This window comes from Melopsittacus undulatus, chromosome 4 (genome assembly GCF_012275295.1).
Source record: "Melopsittacus undulatus isolate bMelUnd1 chromosome 4, bMelUnd1.mat.Z, whole genome shotgun sequence".
NCBI classification, from domain to species: Eukaryota; Metazoa; Chordata; class Aves; order Psittaciformes; family Psittaculidae; genus Melopsittacus; species Melopsittacus undulatus.
In genome coordinates this window covers 83,910,034-83,927,241 of record NC_047530.1, presented here as the reverse complement: position 1 = coordinate 83,927,241, position 17,208 = coordinate 83,910,034, and the positions used below count along the sequence as shown (strand labels likewise).

At 42.4% G+C, this 17,208-nt stretch overlaps 1 protein-coding gene across 1 annotated transcript in view; it reads right to left on the bottom strand.

Annotated features, from left to right (window-relative positions):
* Window positions 1-353: 353 nt before the first annotated feature.
* The window catches only part of ADCY5 (adenylate cyclase 5), a 221,565-nt gene continuing 204,710 nt past the window's right edge, over window positions 354-17,208 (bottom strand). The window contains exons 14-21 of the mRNA XM_005153796.4: window positions 15,340-15,504; window positions 13,072-13,247; window positions 8,592-8,615; window positions 7,603-7,735; window positions 5,805-6,068; window positions 5,250-5,454; window positions 4,419-4,543; window positions 354-2,934 (exon numbers count right to left, since the gene is read on the bottom strand). Of these exons, the coding sequence (XP_005153853.3) occupies window positions 2,806-2,934; window positions 4,419-4,543; window positions 5,250-5,454; window positions 5,805-6,068; window positions 7,603-7,735; window positions 8,592-8,615; window positions 13,072-13,247; window positions 15,340-15,504 (1,221 nt within the window). The 3' untranslated portion in view covers window positions 354-2,805. The remainder of the gene's footprint in view (window positions 2,935-4,418; window positions 4,544-5,249; window positions 5,455-5,804; window positions 6,069-7,602; window positions 7,736-8,591; window positions 8,616-13,071; window positions 13,248-15,339; window positions 15,505-17,208) is intronic.

The following is a 17,208-nucleotide window of genomic DNA, read 5'->3' as shown; positions in this document are numbered from 1 at the left end:
CACACAATTTTTAATTATTTTTTTTTAAATAGGACATAGACACAGAATAATTTAAGCTGTTCAGTTGTACCAGTGCATTTACCCACAGTGCCATGAGGCTTTGTCAGCTCTGCTGAGGCTACCCTTTCAGGGCAAGTGGGTGGACAAGAGGGTACCCGGGGGATGCTCGGGGTGCAGCCAAGACCTTTCTGCTCTCTGTACTGGATACTACATAGCACCAGTGTGGTCAAACAGCCACCCGTTGATGCTGGTCAAGAAAGGGATGTTTCTCTTTGCAGATTCAGTATCATCTGCACACAGCTTACATATGATATCTTCACTAGCCCGGTGCAGCTAAAATAAAACAGAGACACTTTACCAGTGAAACAGTGTTTAATATAGTTAAATTACTTAAATAGATTTCAATTTCCATGGGAAATCATAACTGTATCCATTTTTGCAAGATCCAGAGTAAAGAGTGTGTGAATACCCCTTGAAATGATCATGACACACTGTCAACAATCACAGCTAGAGATACGGGGGACTTGAAATTTCATTGACAACACAACTTCATAAGATGAATCAAAAGTTAAGAAGACCGCAGACTTTCATAAAGCAGAAAGCAAACCTAAACCCAAGTTTATGGCATGAAGGTAATGAATCTGGGTGAGGGGGCAAAAAGGGATGGAAGGTGGAGAGGGGAAGAAAGGTATAACAGTGTGATGCAACATAAATATTTTGCAAACCAGGGAAGATGTAAAGGAGCAAAAGTATAGTACAAGGGCAGACTTGGCAGTTTTACAGAAGTCAATATACTATACTTTTCAGAGATGTTTCCTAGTGGAAGGGAGAAGGAAAGGGGCGATGCCATTTAAGCTCACGTTTAAATGGCTTAATGCTTAGGTTATGCTCAGCAATATAGCAAATTAATCAAGACAGGCCCATGGATTTTCACTTATTCTTGTCGAGTAGGAAAAAATAAATCACCACCACCATAGTGCAATCATTAAGCTGTTAGTACTACAGTAATTCTGCCCTGAGAAGAGTGGAAAAGAACTTTATTAAACGTCAAAAGATTGGAGTAATTTTTAGTGCTAGCCAAATTCAATATCAAAACTCTCCCATCATAGAATATAAAAAATATAGCATTTTTAAAATTCTTTTTTTTTAATAAAATATCAAGGGATTTTTCTTTAATAGTTAAAAAAGGTACATAAATGATAACAGTGAACTATTCATAAAGCCCCTACTAGTGATAAAGATGTCCAATACAATATCAATGGCACTGCATTTTAAGGTTGACCACCTCGTATGTATACACTTGCCATCATAACCTTTTTTGAAGATCACCTAATTCCTGAAAATTGAAAATCTGTGACTCAGTTTAAATAAGTGCCTACTACAAGAAAGTCAACTTGATGCTGCAGGACATGGTTCCTTGTAATGTCAAATGGCAGTTACAATATCAGACAACTCTCGTATCAGCAGGATTCTGTTAAGACCATCTATGAAAAATCATTTTTTTTAAACAAAAAGTTCAAATGAGCTAATTTTTCTTCTTATGAGAGCTCACGTTAGCAATAGTTAGAAGATTTGCTTAGAGCTCTTTCTGACATGTTTGACATGATACCGCCTCAGTAGCTAAAACTCAAAGGTCCTGTTTCCATTTGTTAAGATGCCGCCTTCTGCTTGAATGCTGCATGGAACAGCTGTGTGACTACCGTGTTTGGGTTTTTCCTCTTCTTTGGGGTTGTAGAGTTTTCTGGATTTTCATTTAAAAATGCATCTCATTCAGCCTGGAAACTCACCTGTTTGTTGTTGGTTGATTGTATAGTGATAATCTGAAAACTGCCAAGTCTGTGTTCAGAGTATTATGCAGAAGAAAATTACACAAAAGTCTACAGGTTATATACACCTCCCACCACACCTTGGTGTGGCCAGCCTGCCTGCTAATTTCTATATAATTTACAAAATATAGAATTTGGTATATCTGTTAGAGCTCCATGTTTTCAATATTACAAAATAAAAAATACAAAAAAACCCACAACAAATTTCAGGGGAGTTCCCCCCACAAAGTGTCTCTTGTTTACATCTAGTCTTTCCCATGTAAACTGATATATACCAAAGAAGAGCACAGAAGACTTTTTAATAAATATGGTTGTAGAGCCATCGTTCTTTATCTTGATCTTCCCCTTCATCAGATGTGCCAGGCTGACTCAGAAGAGCAGTCATTTAGCCATGTAAAAGAAGGGAAAAGAAGGGGCCAGGGCTAGGATATCTTTTCACACTAAACCATTACTGATGCCCTGTTAAAAGGCCTTTTTGTGTGCTGCAACAGTGGGTGTCAGTTTTGAAAGCCATTCAAAACAGCTAATAAAAGCACAGTGGTACACTTCAAATAGCTGGCAGTATGGGATGGAAACATTATGGGAGTGCAAATCCATTCCAGAATAATGCTTTGTAGTGAATCATACATTCCTTCAACCAAGTAAATGTTGTGTTGCATCAATAAATACTTAAATAGCTTCCTAGATCATTCTGTGGTAGCAGCCTTTTTAAAAAACTCCAAATTTATGTCTTATCTGTGAATTCTGTAGTACACATCTTTGGTCGACTTAGCACTCAGCCAGGAACAACTCCAAGGTGGTTTCTTTCAATTGCCATTTGTGATGGGTGTCCAAAGAGTTTGCTGATACCAGCTCTAGAGTCATGGTGTGAAATTTCAACTGTGGTGCGTTTTCAGCTTCACTGCCAAAAAGTGATTCTTCTCCAAATCACAATCTCATGTAATGCAAATTCCATCTTTGAGTGATGCTTCAATCAGTGCTAACTAATTGGAGGCCCTTCATTTAGAAAGTAGGTGGTCATTTCTCCTTTGCCTTTGACCTTAATGATGCCTCGATATTCCAGCTGATAGTTGTTGGCTACTAAAACCTGGTACATGTCTGTGGTTACCTGCAGAATAAACAAGAGTAAGCAGATGCTTGTCATGCCTTCCACACAGTGTTTTAATTTGCTTTTGGAGTAATCCATGCATAAAATTAAGTAGGATCAACTATTTTGTTTCTAAGTCAGTAGACTTTTCCAAATCAATCAGTAACTAAAAGGTTGGCACAAACTGCAGAACAAATGCAACCTTTGGAAACAGAAGCTACGTAAGTCACACATGATACACAACTGGGGAGGTAAAGGGGGAGGAATACATTTTTTGAGGCAGTCAAAGGATAAAAAGAAACGAATGAGTCACATTTTTAAAAACACAGCTGGCACTTCAGTCAGATGCATTCGTTATATCACTGGAGTGGTAGTAGGAAAACATTAAATGTATTAAAAATCATAAAAAAGTTACTTAGAAATTGCACAGTGGGTGTGCAGTTTAGAAGGGGTCATTCAGAGGGTTTTCTTTTTTATGAAAGAGAAGGAAGCAGGCAGTGAGAAAGACTGAACAAATGAGATACAGATAACCTAGCCAGCATCCAAATTCTGTCTGCGGGCACCACTCAAAAATAATCACTTATGCTGCAGCATAACAGAAGTTTGAAGACCAGATTGCCTAAGATTATTTATTTATTGCAGTGTATTTTCTCACCCCTTTTCAGCTGGCTTTAAGTATTTCCACGTCTGGCTTCCTGTGGCTGTAACATTGCCACTGGAACAAAAACTGTTCACAGACCATCTCAAAGGAAAGTTTAAAGAGTGTTGGATAAATATTGATCCAGTTAACTGACAGCTTAATTGAAAAGAAGCATGGCTTCTCCTCTTAGGTTTTACATCAGTTTAACTATTTTTATAACCCTTCAGTACTTTCCCAAGGAATGATAGTCTCTTACTGTGGACATTTGCTTAGCCAACGTGGAACAGTGGAATTGAATCACTGGAAAGGTCTCTGTCTGAAGGCCAAGGGTTACAAGATTACAAGATAGTGTCCATTAATCCCGAAACCATCCTCTTTCTCTAGTTACATATCCCCATCCCACTGATGCCTGGAGCCCTGCTAGCCTCAGAACACATACAGAATACAGAGAAGCGAATTACAGAAACACATATCTGAGTCATGTCCTTGAAAAATAAAGCAGCCTACGGCTGCATGCAACTGAACGGCAAAGGTGGCAGCATGAGTGAGTAAGCATCACAGCAGGACTGTTCTCATAGGGTCAATGAGGCATATGGGGAAGGCAGCTCAGCTCAACACTTCCACCCCAAAACTGCAAGTTTTCTACTAGAGGTTGCGAAGTTGGTCAAGATTAAAAGGCAAAACATGATGGTACCACTGGCATTCCTCAGCTGGCTTTTCCTTCAGTACTATGTATGTATGTTAACTGTATAACATGAAATAAAATGAAACCAAAATTCCAATTCAGATTATGTTTCAAAACCTGTAATGTAAGTAAGTGACACAGGGCTGGCAATGTAAGTAAGTTATCCAGTGAATTTCTTACCTGAATCCTGTCAGGCACACCTGTACTGTCCATTCGGCTGGCTACATTCACCGTGTTGCCCCATATGTCATACTGGGGTTTGCGTGCTCCTATCACCCCAGCTACAACAGGACCAATATTGAGGCCTGGAAGGAGAGGAGAAATCCCACAGCTCTCAGATCCACATGAAGCTTGAGGCAAGTAATTTTTCAGACACAATAACAACCTAAGGTTCATTTGTTCTAACTGTGCTTTATCTGACATCTAAAGCTATAGCCAGAATGTGTGGAAAGAAACTCCCAAGTTTCTTTAAGAAGCTTCTTTGATCCACTATGCCTGTCTGACTGGCAGAATGGGCTGATGTGCTCAATCCGAAGTTATTCTCCAGCACCAGATAACAGGGTAAGGTTTATTTGCTATCTGGCTGCCAAGCAAAGTGCAAACTTGGAAGTCAGCACACAGCTGCTGCGATGCTGGGTGCCTGTGACACAGCAGTCCAGCAGCTTTCTAGAACAAATACCACACTCAACATCATCACATTTCTTCTCATTCTCCTGTTCTGTCTCTTTTCATTCCCTGACTGAAAAGACAATTTAATGTCCAAGTTCAGATGCCATTTGAGACCATGCTGTGAATTTGTTCCCCAACTGCTCCTAATTCTCCAGGGAGCCTCAGTAATAATGCCGCTACCTTAACAAAGCTGCTCTGACGTTTCATAGAAGCCAGAGTGGTCACCAGACACAAGCCAATTAACATCACTGTACAGCTAAGGTAGCATCTATGGTTTTTACTCTCCATAAAATCCCCAGCTCAGAATACCTATACTGAATCCCTTAAACACGGTGACATTACCTATCTTCATCTGGAAGTTGTTGAATGAATGTTCATTAATGTATTTCATTTGGTCCATTAACCTCATGGCAAAATCAGCCAGGGCTTTGATATGTGTCTTCCCTTCCTTGTCATATGTGGAATCATTGAGGCCTGATGCAGCCATATATGTACTGCCGATAGTCTTGATCTTTTCCAGCTGCCGGAATTGGTCTTCACTTATTATCTGTTTCACAAGAGCAAAAGAAGTGAATAAACCTTGATAAACACATACATGCTGGTAATGTCCTTGCCGCGTGTCGTTCCTTGGTACAAGTACTACATAGTACTTGGCAGAGCCTCCAGTACTCAAAATATAGGAAGAAAAGGACTTACTTAGATATTCAAAGGAGCAACAAGGAAATGGAAGGGATTTTAATATGAAAAAAAGAGTAAAATTAAAGGACTTTTAGAGTGAGGAGAAATGAACTGTGGCATAAGGATTTCAATAAGCCACCTTCCTCCAGGAGCTCAGCAAAGCCCAACTAAACTCATTGATGCAGTTAGCTCTGTCCACCCAGATTTTCTGAGACTTACTTCATCAAAATCAGCAATGATCTCGTTGAGCAGTCTCAGACACTCCACTCCTTCGTTGTTGGCCTCCAGCTCCACGTAAAACTCTGAGAAGTTGCTTATGGAGGCGAACATGACAGCCACACACTCGCAGGACTGGTAGTACAGTTCATCATTTCGCCGCTCCTGAGCCAGGAAATGGGCTGCCACGTCCTTCGGCAAAATGTTGTGGAGGAGGCGTCTGTTATAGGCCTGCAGCTCCTCCATTTCTTCTTTCTCTTCAGTGGCCTAGTTTAAGAGGGAGAGACAGTGATGTGCTTACTCTTTTGGTAACTGCTCTGGGGAGGGAAAAGCTGGGAATGAATTTGCAGGGAGTGCAGAAACAGAAAAAAGGGGGAAACTGCAAAGGGGGGCAGAACCAGAGATACACAGAAACTTGTGTTTTGCAGTGGAAGAGTGTCCATCTCTCTGTGCACACATGTATGTAAAAGGAGGCACAGAATAACACCGAAATCCGATGTTATTGTATTTCTGGGCTCTGAATTGAGTAACCTCTACAAGGTCTGTTCCTTCTGGGGAGCTCCACTGCCATCCTGCCATTCAGAAAGACACACATTTGGCTTTCCCAGTCAAGCACAACAGGCTTCAGGAGGAGAAAGACCATTGCTAAAATCTGATTGCATGAGTGGCATTAAATTATAATCCTCTCCCTGCACCCCCTAAATGCTCATGTAGCTGTACTTTCCAGGCCTCATCTGATGAAGGAGAACAGATAACCCCACATCCCTTAAGTACATGTTGGCACAAGCAATAGTGACTTTGTGCTTGTGAATTTGCTTGTAGATGTTGGTTTCTGAAACAGGACATCTGAAACTGGAAATAAAGTTAAGCGGGAAAGGACCCTTTAGAAAGTGGTATGTCTGGACAGAAGAAGGAAAATGTTTGGCTCTGCCTAGGGACACAAATGCTTTGACCAGAAGAGCTCAAACCTGGATCAGGCAAGTCGGCTTATCCCTCCAATTGTAAATGAGGATAACAATGTTTATCTGCCTCCCAAGGAGCTTTAATTAATTGGTGTTTCCTCAATGCCTCCTACTCAAACCACTGAGGCCTGTTATTAGAATGATGTCCTGCCATCCAGAAGGTAAAATAATCTATATAAAACCTGCAGTCCTGCAGTCACCCAGCTATGAGTCCTGGGCAAAGCTGAGACCTGTCCTGCTTGCTTGGGAATAACATACAATGCCCCAGTATCACTTGTGGACACAAGCAGTGAGAACATTAACACTGCACCACAGGAGCACAGTGTGGCACTATCTGTAGTATGCTGGTTATCCAGTGCTGCTGCCTAGGGGCTAATGAAGGCTGGATATCAGGCCAGTTCCCACTGCTTAACAAGAAAGTGAATGAAAATGCAAATGTGAATCTTTCACAGCCCTGAACACAGCAAACTAAAGCTCGCTGAACTCTGGGAAACAATTCAGAAGTGAATATGAGCCTCTTACATTTATAGATTGTGTTCTTGCAACAGTGACAGGCTCAGTCACCTGTCGCCCAAAGTAATTACCCTCGATCTTCAGATCTATAACCCATTACTGTGGGGATCATTGAAAGTACATTTACAACAAACAAGGGGTTAAAGTAAATAACCAGGATAAGGAGCACTGAGTATGCAAAGGACCACAGAAGAGGAGAGCCCAGGTATCTGCGAGGTCCAGATTAAATTCAAAGGCATTTTATAATGCTCCTCAACTTGATAGTGAGTAGCTCAGTATTTTATATTAATGCCGATGTTTCCTCCAACACAGCAAACACCACTAACCTGGAGTTTCCAGAGAAAATCAAGCCTTGCAGTGGATTCCACTTGCTGAGCATGCAGGTACAGTGCCAGGACAAAGACAGTAATGACGACAGGGGTCACAATCTTCAGCGCGACTCGTGTCACTGCTGGAGAGCTGCAGCCAACAGAACAGCAGAATCTCCCAGTTAGTGTCAAGAGTGGAGGAGCACAGCTTAGGCACGCTCTGCAGTTCCCACTTCAAGGCTAACCAACCTCTGAAGAGATGTCTTTTTCTTTCCCCTCCGAGCATGTGTTTGGTAAAGAGACAAACAATACCTGCAAAAAGCTGAGGGCTTGGCTCATAGGTGCTGATTTCTAAAGGAGGGCTTTGAAACTGGAAATGTAATCCAACTTCTTTAGAAGGGCTAGCAGCAGTATAAAAGCCATTTTTTTAGAAAATGGCCACACATGCTCAGCCACCACCACGCTTGGCAAAACCAGAATGCTGACAGCTCTTCAGACTGTAGTCAATGTGTCTCCTGCACTGGCTGCCGGAGCCTCCTAAGTCTAGAACGGTTCTACACTTACTGTTTCTGTAATTAGTCACTTCTTAATGGCCTTTGTTTTGTAAGTGTTCTGTAAGTAAGTTCAAAAAACCATTAAGACACATTTCCATTTCTTCTGACAAGCAGGCAAATAAAACCTGTTAAATCTGAATTATGGTTCTACAGAATGAAAATACTGTTTTGATAAAACCTTTGACTTGTAATTACAAGTAAGCTGTATGAGGTTGTCTGTAGAGCAAGTTGACACAAGTCCCACAGGAAAGAGGAAGCTCTGAGAGTAATTATATGTGCAAAAGGGCAATACCCGGTCCACGCACGACATTTGCGCTGTTGCACCAGGTCACAGCCATGCATAGTGACATACCAGACACTGCTGGTGAGCCAGCATGCTGATATTGCACCTTGTGAACAGAAAATGCCTATCAACAAAATCCCGTAAAAATATTTCATGCCAAAGTGACTCACCACAACGTTCCGTTTGCAGATACGCTGAAAAAAACCACAAACACAAGGTTAGACGAGTGTTCGGCTCCCTCCATCACTCCTCCTGTAACAGCACCTTTGCAATGTGCCACCTCTAACACTATGTGGGGCTATAGCCCTTTACAAGCAGAAAACTGCAAAACTATGCGGGGGGGGGGGGGGGGGGGGGGGGGGGAAAGGAAGATCTGAGCTGCCCTCAAAAACCCAGAGTGGCAGTGCAACATGGTTAATGCGGTTAGAATATATGAGAAGTATCAAAAGTCAGAGAATCATTTGGGATTTTAATGTCAGTGTAGGATGTAGTAGCAGTTAGGAGGATGCTTGGTACCTGTCACAACTTCATCAGGTCAAGCTGGAAAATTTGACCTAAAGAAGGAAGCTTTGGGCTAATAGCTTATTGAGGGATAGCTCCTCTCTGTCCCATTTATTGTAGTGTGGAGATATGTTTAATTTCTTTAACTAGCACTACTCCCTTCTTCTGCAAGTTACTCATCTCCAGTTTTGTGCCTAGCTGTGGGTAGCAGACGAGTGCACTGAAGAAAACCCTTATGTGGCTTGCTATTACTACTTACAATACTGTAAAGTACTTGTATGAACCAGAGGTGCTGAAGAAGATGGAGGATGTGCTTTTCATACAGTGAGAGGATGGAAAGGAGCTTTCTGGTACATAATAGCTGTCTGAGTTCCTGACTGCTTAATGCTGCTGAGTTTCTTCTGAAGTGTGGGTGACTGAGAACCATGTACATGGATCTCATAAAATACTAGTCAAGTGGAAAGAAAGAAATCAGTTGTAAAATTACTGTAGTGTCATTGATGCAATTACAGCTTTGCAGGCTACTAACGTGATACATCTTTAGCCCAAGAATCTCACAGCTGTCTCGAGAGCTTCAGGCCGTAGTTCTCTGGGGCTGAAGGAACCTCTCGCTATAGAATCAGACATACAAATCATCAAAATTGAAACAGCTGAGGGAGCCTAACTGGGCATAAAATTAAAAAGTAAAAGCACAGTGACTCTCTGACCTTGTTTGTTCAGAGACATTTTCTACAGCTCCAAACATAGCATTTCTTCTGACATGGATTTTGCAACCCACCACTGTCTTGTATACAATCCCTTGCATGGTCTCTCCAGCACAAAGCATGTAAGTTTGGACATGGACCCAGTTTGGGAACCCTGGTGACAGTGACTCCCACACTAAAGGCTGGAACTAGTTGGAGATGCTTCCCATGTGCAGCATGATTCCCCTGCTCCCTTATATCCCTACCTGGCCAAGAACAGCTGACAGTGCCCCAAAATCACTCTGTGCCTTATGATGGGAGCCTGACAGACCTGACCCTCTGCACTGAGGCTGCTGCTTACTGTGGGTGTTACATGCTCTAAAATCTTCAGTAGAGATTATGGAGTGCATCAAGCACAGTATTTACAGTAATGCTTTGGTAAGTAAAAATGCCCAATGCAAGCAGTAATGGTGTTACATTGGTTGCTCCCCCATGGGACAGACATTTCCAGCAGCAGATGGCTCCTTAATTACTGGAAGGCAACACAGAGACAAGCTCAGCAAATACACTCCTGCTCATTAAGTGTACATTTTTAGCAGGAAAGGTGATTGATTCTGGGGACAGCTCCCATAGGACAGAGCATCTCCCTTCTTACAGCCACAATGCCAGGGGACAGCCCTCTAAATTACAAATCGCTGGGCAAAGCTCTTTGAGCTTTGGAGGAACTCAACTTGGAAGATCACATCAGTCCATCACATCTTTAAACCCAACTCATTAGTTTTATGTTCTGCATAGAGTAAAGGTAGTATGGTAGCTCTGTGCATCTAGTTATACTTCATGTGTCACCATGCTGCTGTGTAGCTGCAGTGAAGTCTAGCAATTCCCAACATACTATACTCAGCTTCTCCGTTGCTTGAATATTGGGTTGGTTTGTATATAGAAGTGTGAAGTGACATCTGCATTGCTTCTAATTAGTCAGTGTACCGTAATGGCTGCAGAGCAGACAGTAATTATGTAGCTGCAATAGGCACCAAATTGAAGTAGTATGAGGACATGTCAGTTTGTTTGTTTGGGTTTTTTTTAATATCAGCTGGACAATAAGGTACAACTTTGAACTATGTGCTACATGCTGAGCTTCCATTTCCCACAACACACAAATGGACTGCCAGACACTGGGACAAAAAATAGCTGTCCCTGGAGCTCTCCAGACAAAACAAACTGTCCTGCTTCAGACGGGATAGGGCTAACTTTCTTTCTAGAAGCTGATAGAGTGCTGTGTTTAGGATTTAGTGTGGGAATAATGTTGATAACACGCTGATGTTTTTAGTTATCATTTGTTGCTAAGTAGCATTTATAGGAAGTCAAGGACTTCTCAGCTTCTTGTGCCCTGCCAGTGAGAAGGCTGGAGGGGCACAAGGAGTTGGGAAGGGACACAGCCAGGACAGCTGAACCCAACTGACCAAAGGGGTATTCCATGCCATATGATGTCATGCTGTGGGGAAACCTGGCTGGGGGACACTGCTCAGGGACTGGCTGGGCATTGGTTGACGAGTGGTGAGCAATTGCATTGTGAGTCACTTGTTTTGTATGTTCTATTATTACTATTAACATTATCATTATTTTCTTTATTTTCTGCCCCATTACACTGTCTTTACCTCAACCCAGGAGTTTTCTCTCTTTTACTCTTCCAGTTCTCTCCCTCATCCCATTGGAGCTGGGGGAGTGAGCGAGAAGATGCGTGGGGCTTAGTTGCCGGCTGGGGTTAAACCATCACACAAATGTAATTTGTGAGAGATGATACAGTATCACAGAAAGCTATTTCTGGGAAAACATGCTAACCTTCTGCACTTTATTACTGACATTTGGATTGTGCAGTGACGTAAATTATACTTCTAAGTGCTGTAATTTCGCTTAGTGCTTGACTTACAAGAATGAAATTATATTTGGGATATAAAATGCTTTTATTTCACTAATTGTGTTAGAAAATGCTAAATAGCTTCTGCTGTTGGAATACATAACATCTACACATAAAAGTAAGGAAACCTCATTCTCTTCATACCTCCTCAGGAAGCTCCATGGGGTTGAGTTAATTCACTTGAGTTAACAAAATGATTCAGGTGATTACTGCCAGTAGCAATAAAAGCCACACCTCCATTAATTAGTAATGGGCGCACAGGAATGCTAACATCATGGAATACTTACGTGAAGGACAGAAGTGACCAGGTACATCTGGTTTGAATGTGTTAATGGCCATCAAAAAATTGAGCAACTACACAAGCTATTTCATAACATACAAGATAGCACTGGGAAGATCCATGGGAATCTTCTCAGCCACCCTCCTGTCTAAGATAGGAGCAACCACAGCTGTCATCCTTGACAAATTATTTAATCTAAATTGGTGCTTTCTAGATCTCTGGTGGTTCTTTGCTGCTCTGGACTTTCCATTATTGTGAACTGCCTTCTTGTTCTAAACTGGAAAATGTATTCCAGGTTAGGCCTTCCCACTCCCAAGTAAAACAATGGCCTACTTGTGCCTTACTGGCAACTCTCATTATATATCTTAGCACTATGCTCATCTTTAGACAGCACCGTGATTCTACTGACTCACGTTCAAGTACAAGTGTTACCTACAAGGGGAAATCATCAAAACAAGTACTTAGCACAACAATGCAACTCCCAGTGAGAAAGGAAACTTCTGGAAGAGGGCAGGTTTGTGGATGTGCCAACTTTCCCTCCCTAGCGTGACCTTCAGGAGAGAGGTAATCATGTCAGTGGAAGAAGGCTGCCAGCATGATTAATAAGTGATCTGGTGATGACAAACTACCTTTTGTAAGCAAAAGGACAACTGTCAATTCCCGGTTAGCCCAGGCCCTTCTGTTGGGAATTGTGCTGAGACCAGCTATGATACTGACTTTTCAAATGTGGACATGTGTCCAACAGCAAGTGTCAGGTGATTGCTAGCCAAACAACAAACACCACCATTCCATCACCCCATCTGGGTTTGCTATACCAGATGTCTGAACATCTCGGTGGTTCATTATCACATCCCTGAGCCAGCTCAGGTTTGTTAGAGGTTTGCTGGCTTTTGTCTTTTTTTTTTTTTTTTAATTTTATGAGAAATGTCTTTTCAATATTGGGAGTGTATTAGCAGGAGAATGACTAACTGCTTCCCATTTCTGGAAGAAAAAGAAATACAGATCCACTTGGATGCCAGTTATATTTTCTTATTAGTAGATAGCTCATTAGTCGAGTTCCACATTAAAGACACCTTAAAGGGAATGGTGTTTTACTACTCTTCAGGGGTGTAGAGCAGCACAAAGACTTTAGTTTACAGCCATGCCTTCTCTGGTATCATGCACTTCCCATTCTTGCACCACTGCCTCAGCATTCCTATCCACCTAATGGCACACTGAAATCATTGTGTTAAAGAAATGATGTGAAGATTTTGGAAGTGAAAGGCACTTACTAGGTGTTAGCTGTAACCAGGAGATCTGCATTGTCAAAAAGGTTGACCCCTGGCACTTCCACAATGAGAACATATATAAATTCAATGATTAACATAAGGATCAGTTTTCCAATACAGCTGATCTGAAGGAACACAGAGCAGGCCAGGAGACTCAATAAGACACTGTAGGTAAAGTACTGCATAAAGACAAAAAGGGGAAAAAAAAGAGAGATGAACATCAACTGGATAAATCAAACTGAAAACAAAGGAAACTAAACAGAGGGATAGAAAGGGATTGCGAGTTATGTAGTTGAGCTGACTGAACATGTAAATCTGGGGCTGCCTGTGGAATTCTCCCACATTACAAAAGACGTAAGTATTAAAACTGAACTGATGGAGAGGAAGACTTGCATTCTTCATCAGGTGCTATTTGTTTAAGAGGCATAGGGCTCACAAGGTATACCCAAGGGTGTGATATAGGTTTGTCCTTGACATAGATGCTGAATTAGCAGAAAGCATCATCCAGTGATGCTGGAATACTTTGTCCAGTTCTAGACATGAATTCAAACATCTGCACAATATAGAGGACTATGGCTATTAGCAATTCACACCACCAGAACAGATACCCGCTTGATGCCAGTTGGAATACTGACCCTGCTGATGTGACATCAGCAATTCATCGGCAGGACACAAGCTGGACAAACTTTTACCAATGCCCAACCCCATGACTATTTTTCTCCCAGCAGGTGCACATGCGGCAGTGGAGCTGTGGCAGCAGCTTCTGCCAATCTGAAAGCTGCATGCTTAGCATGACAGTTCTTTCAAATGAGACTGCATGTGCCATTTATGGCTCCTGCGAAACCTAGCATGGATGCAAAATGAGCAGAGCCACGTTATTCAGCTCATCACCTTCCTGCTGTCAAATTTGTGATGATTTAAGCTTGTACTCTGTCTGGACAGGCCTATTTCTGGCAAAAAAAAATGTATCAGGTGCCTGAGGCAATCCATCCTTTCAGTTAGAAGCAAGCCCCAGCTGAAGTAGAAATACGATTATGTTCTGAGCTCATTTATTAATAGTTCATCGCAGATATATTAAATCAGAGAAAATAACTTGCGCAGTTTGTAACTTGATTCTTTAGTTTCTAGAAAATGGGTGGGTGTTCCCTGTGTCTGAGGGGTAGCATCCCACCATTTGGGAACAACAGACAATGCCTGTACCAGGTCCAATATCTGCCCTGCAGAGCACACGGGAGGGACTCCTCACTTAACCCACTGACCAGCAGGACCTGGTTCAAGGCTGCCATAGCACCCTCATCATGCAAAATGGTTGTTCCTTATTTGCTTAAAATCCCTCTGCCCTGAACCAGCGTTCCTGGCAACCTCATGGTGGGCATAGACTGTTTCTAGCTCTCTATTGCACCAGGTTTTGGTCCTGGGTGTTTCTGCAGACATACTTCGTCTTTGCAGGATTGAAAGTCAAAGTAATGGTGTTCTCAGAAGTCTCACTGAATCAGATAGGGACCATATTCCTTTAGGTTAAATGGAAATGGGTTCAGTGGGATACCAGGACTTGAGGCAGCACCTTCAACACCTGGATAACAGATCAGCCATAAATCTGTCAGGTCCCCATAAACCCAGATGACCTTGACATAAGTTCTGATTCCAATCTAGGTGGACTTCTTAGTTTTTCAGTTTCCAGTAGACAACACATAGTGTCTATTCAGAGAAAAGTCTTGAATAGCTATGTAACAACTGTTTTTTTACGAACAATTTGCTCTGAAGAGGTAGGATTTGTATTTGTGAATTGAAGCAGACCACTATCAGGGCTGCTAACCTGCTGACAACAGAACCTACTATACCCATAGGAAAAACAAATGAAGCATTTAATCAGGATGTAAAACAATGGAGGGGAGGGTTAAATCTATGACTAGACATTGTTTTTTAGTGAAGTGGTTTTCAAGTAACACTAAGCACCCACAAACTCCATTGAAATGACTTGCAGTTCTGCATGCCATTAAGGACTTCATGGAGAAAGGCTATTTCTCTGGCTGCAGGCAGGATCTAGCAATTATAAAGCCTACTGATTATTCAGCCCTGAAGGAACTTAAACATTAATGTGGTCTCATGATAATAACTTCAAACACTTAAGTTTGTGCGCAGTAGCTTGTGTCATTCTATAACATCAGTCAGGAACAACCTTGCTTTCCTCTGACTCACTGAGATTCGTCACACAGGTTTTATAGCCCCTTCTCAGATCAAGCTCTACAATTCATTTTTTTCAAGCAGTACCTCTGGAAAGTTGCAGTTGGGCAAAGGACTGTCACAGAATCCCTGCAAGGTACCCAGGCTGTAATTGGAAGTCATGTTGCTGATAAGGCATATGTCCACCTGGTCCGGAGTGATGTTGTATTCCGCAGCCATGCAGCTGGTAAGATCCACAGTACTACACATGAACTGAAGAAAAAGATTGTATTAAACACAAAGGCACAGACAAAGAGAAGAAAACAAAATAGTTCACATCAACTTAAAAGCCCCTTGGAAAATGTCGGTAGCAAAGTGCAAAATATGCAAAATTTAATCACCAGCTTCTGTTTTACTGCATGTGCAATGGCAATGGATTTATGTGCCAAAATATTAATTAATGAAATCCAGGCAGAAAGCTAGTTTCGGGCTTGACTTTACGTACAACTTCACAGGCAGAGGTGCTGTAGATATTATACATACAAATATATCCTGCTGTGTGTGAAAGGGTCCTGGTGTTGCTCTATTTCTGATGATGGGAATTTCTGAGCTGATAACTTTCCCCTGCCATCACTGAAGCTTCTGCTGTGGGTCCTTCTATGGGGAAGACTTTTGCAGTAAGGCTGGAAGGCTGATGCGTTGTGTTATGCTGAGGAAGCAGCAGAGGCCCATTCTGATCTCCTCCACATGCTGTTCCATTTGTCCATTCTGCTAATTTTCACACTAAGTAGTTCATGACTGCAAATAATCACACATTACGCAGAAAAACAAAGCTCTAATTTCTGCGTGGTGCTCAGCAACCCACACCAGCTCTTTGCAGGTGACTATGGGGGAAGGTGGTGGGGTGTCAATGCTACTGAGCTAGTACCTCACATTCAAGTACTTCAGTTGTTTCCTAAATATTGACTATCTGTACAGGGAAGCTGAGGCAAGAGCAAGTTGTAGTCTGATTTGGAGCATTGTGTGCAATTCTGGTGTCCTCAACAGAAAAAGGACATGGAACTGTTGGAACAAGTCCAGAGGAGGGCCACGAGGATGACCAGGGGACTAGAGCACCTCCCATATGAAGACAGGCTGAGAAAGTTGGGGCTGTTCAGCCTGGAGAAGAGAAGGCTGCATGGAGACCTCATAGCAGCCTTCCAGTATCTGAAGGGGGGCTACAGGGATGCTGGAGAGGGACTCTTCATTAGGGAATGTAGTAATAGGACAAGGGGTAATGGGTTGAAACTTAAACAGCAGAGGTTTAGTTTGGATATAAGGAAGAAATTCTTTACTGTAAGGGTGGTGAGGTACTGGAATGGGTTGCCCAGGGAAGTTGTGAATGCTCCATGCCTGGCAGTGTTCAAGGCCAGGTTCAGTGAAGCCTTGGGTGATATGGTTTAGTGTGAGGTGTCCCTGCCCATGGCAGGGGGGTTGGAACTGGATGATCTTAAGGTCCTTTCCAACACTAACTATTCTATGATTCTATGATTTTTAGATGTTTAGGCCTCTCCGTGCTGGTGCAAGGCAGTGCTGCCTCAGCTGAGGCCATAGCCAAGGAGCAGAAGGCCATGTGAAGTCTTCGTAGTTACCTCCAAGCTCAGGGCTTTAACCCCAGGCCCATCTCTCCCCTTCCCCTCCCCTGCCCTTAAAAAAATCAAATAGATGTGTGCAGGGTAGAGACTATTGAAGTGGTTTCTTTAAAACACATTCTGCCTTCGAGCCATTGGTACAAGTCAGAAACCAGCAGCTGCAGGGTTTTAGAGAACAGCCCATCTCTCTCAAGTCTGAAATCAGCAGCACTGTTTGAATGCAAAGTCCTGAAAGTTCAATTCAAGGCAAAGTCTTCACGGTCCCTATTAGGTGATTACCGTGCTCAGAGCAGGACACAGCACTGTGCAGAAGGCTGGCACAAAGCCTGTGCAATACTAAAGTGCC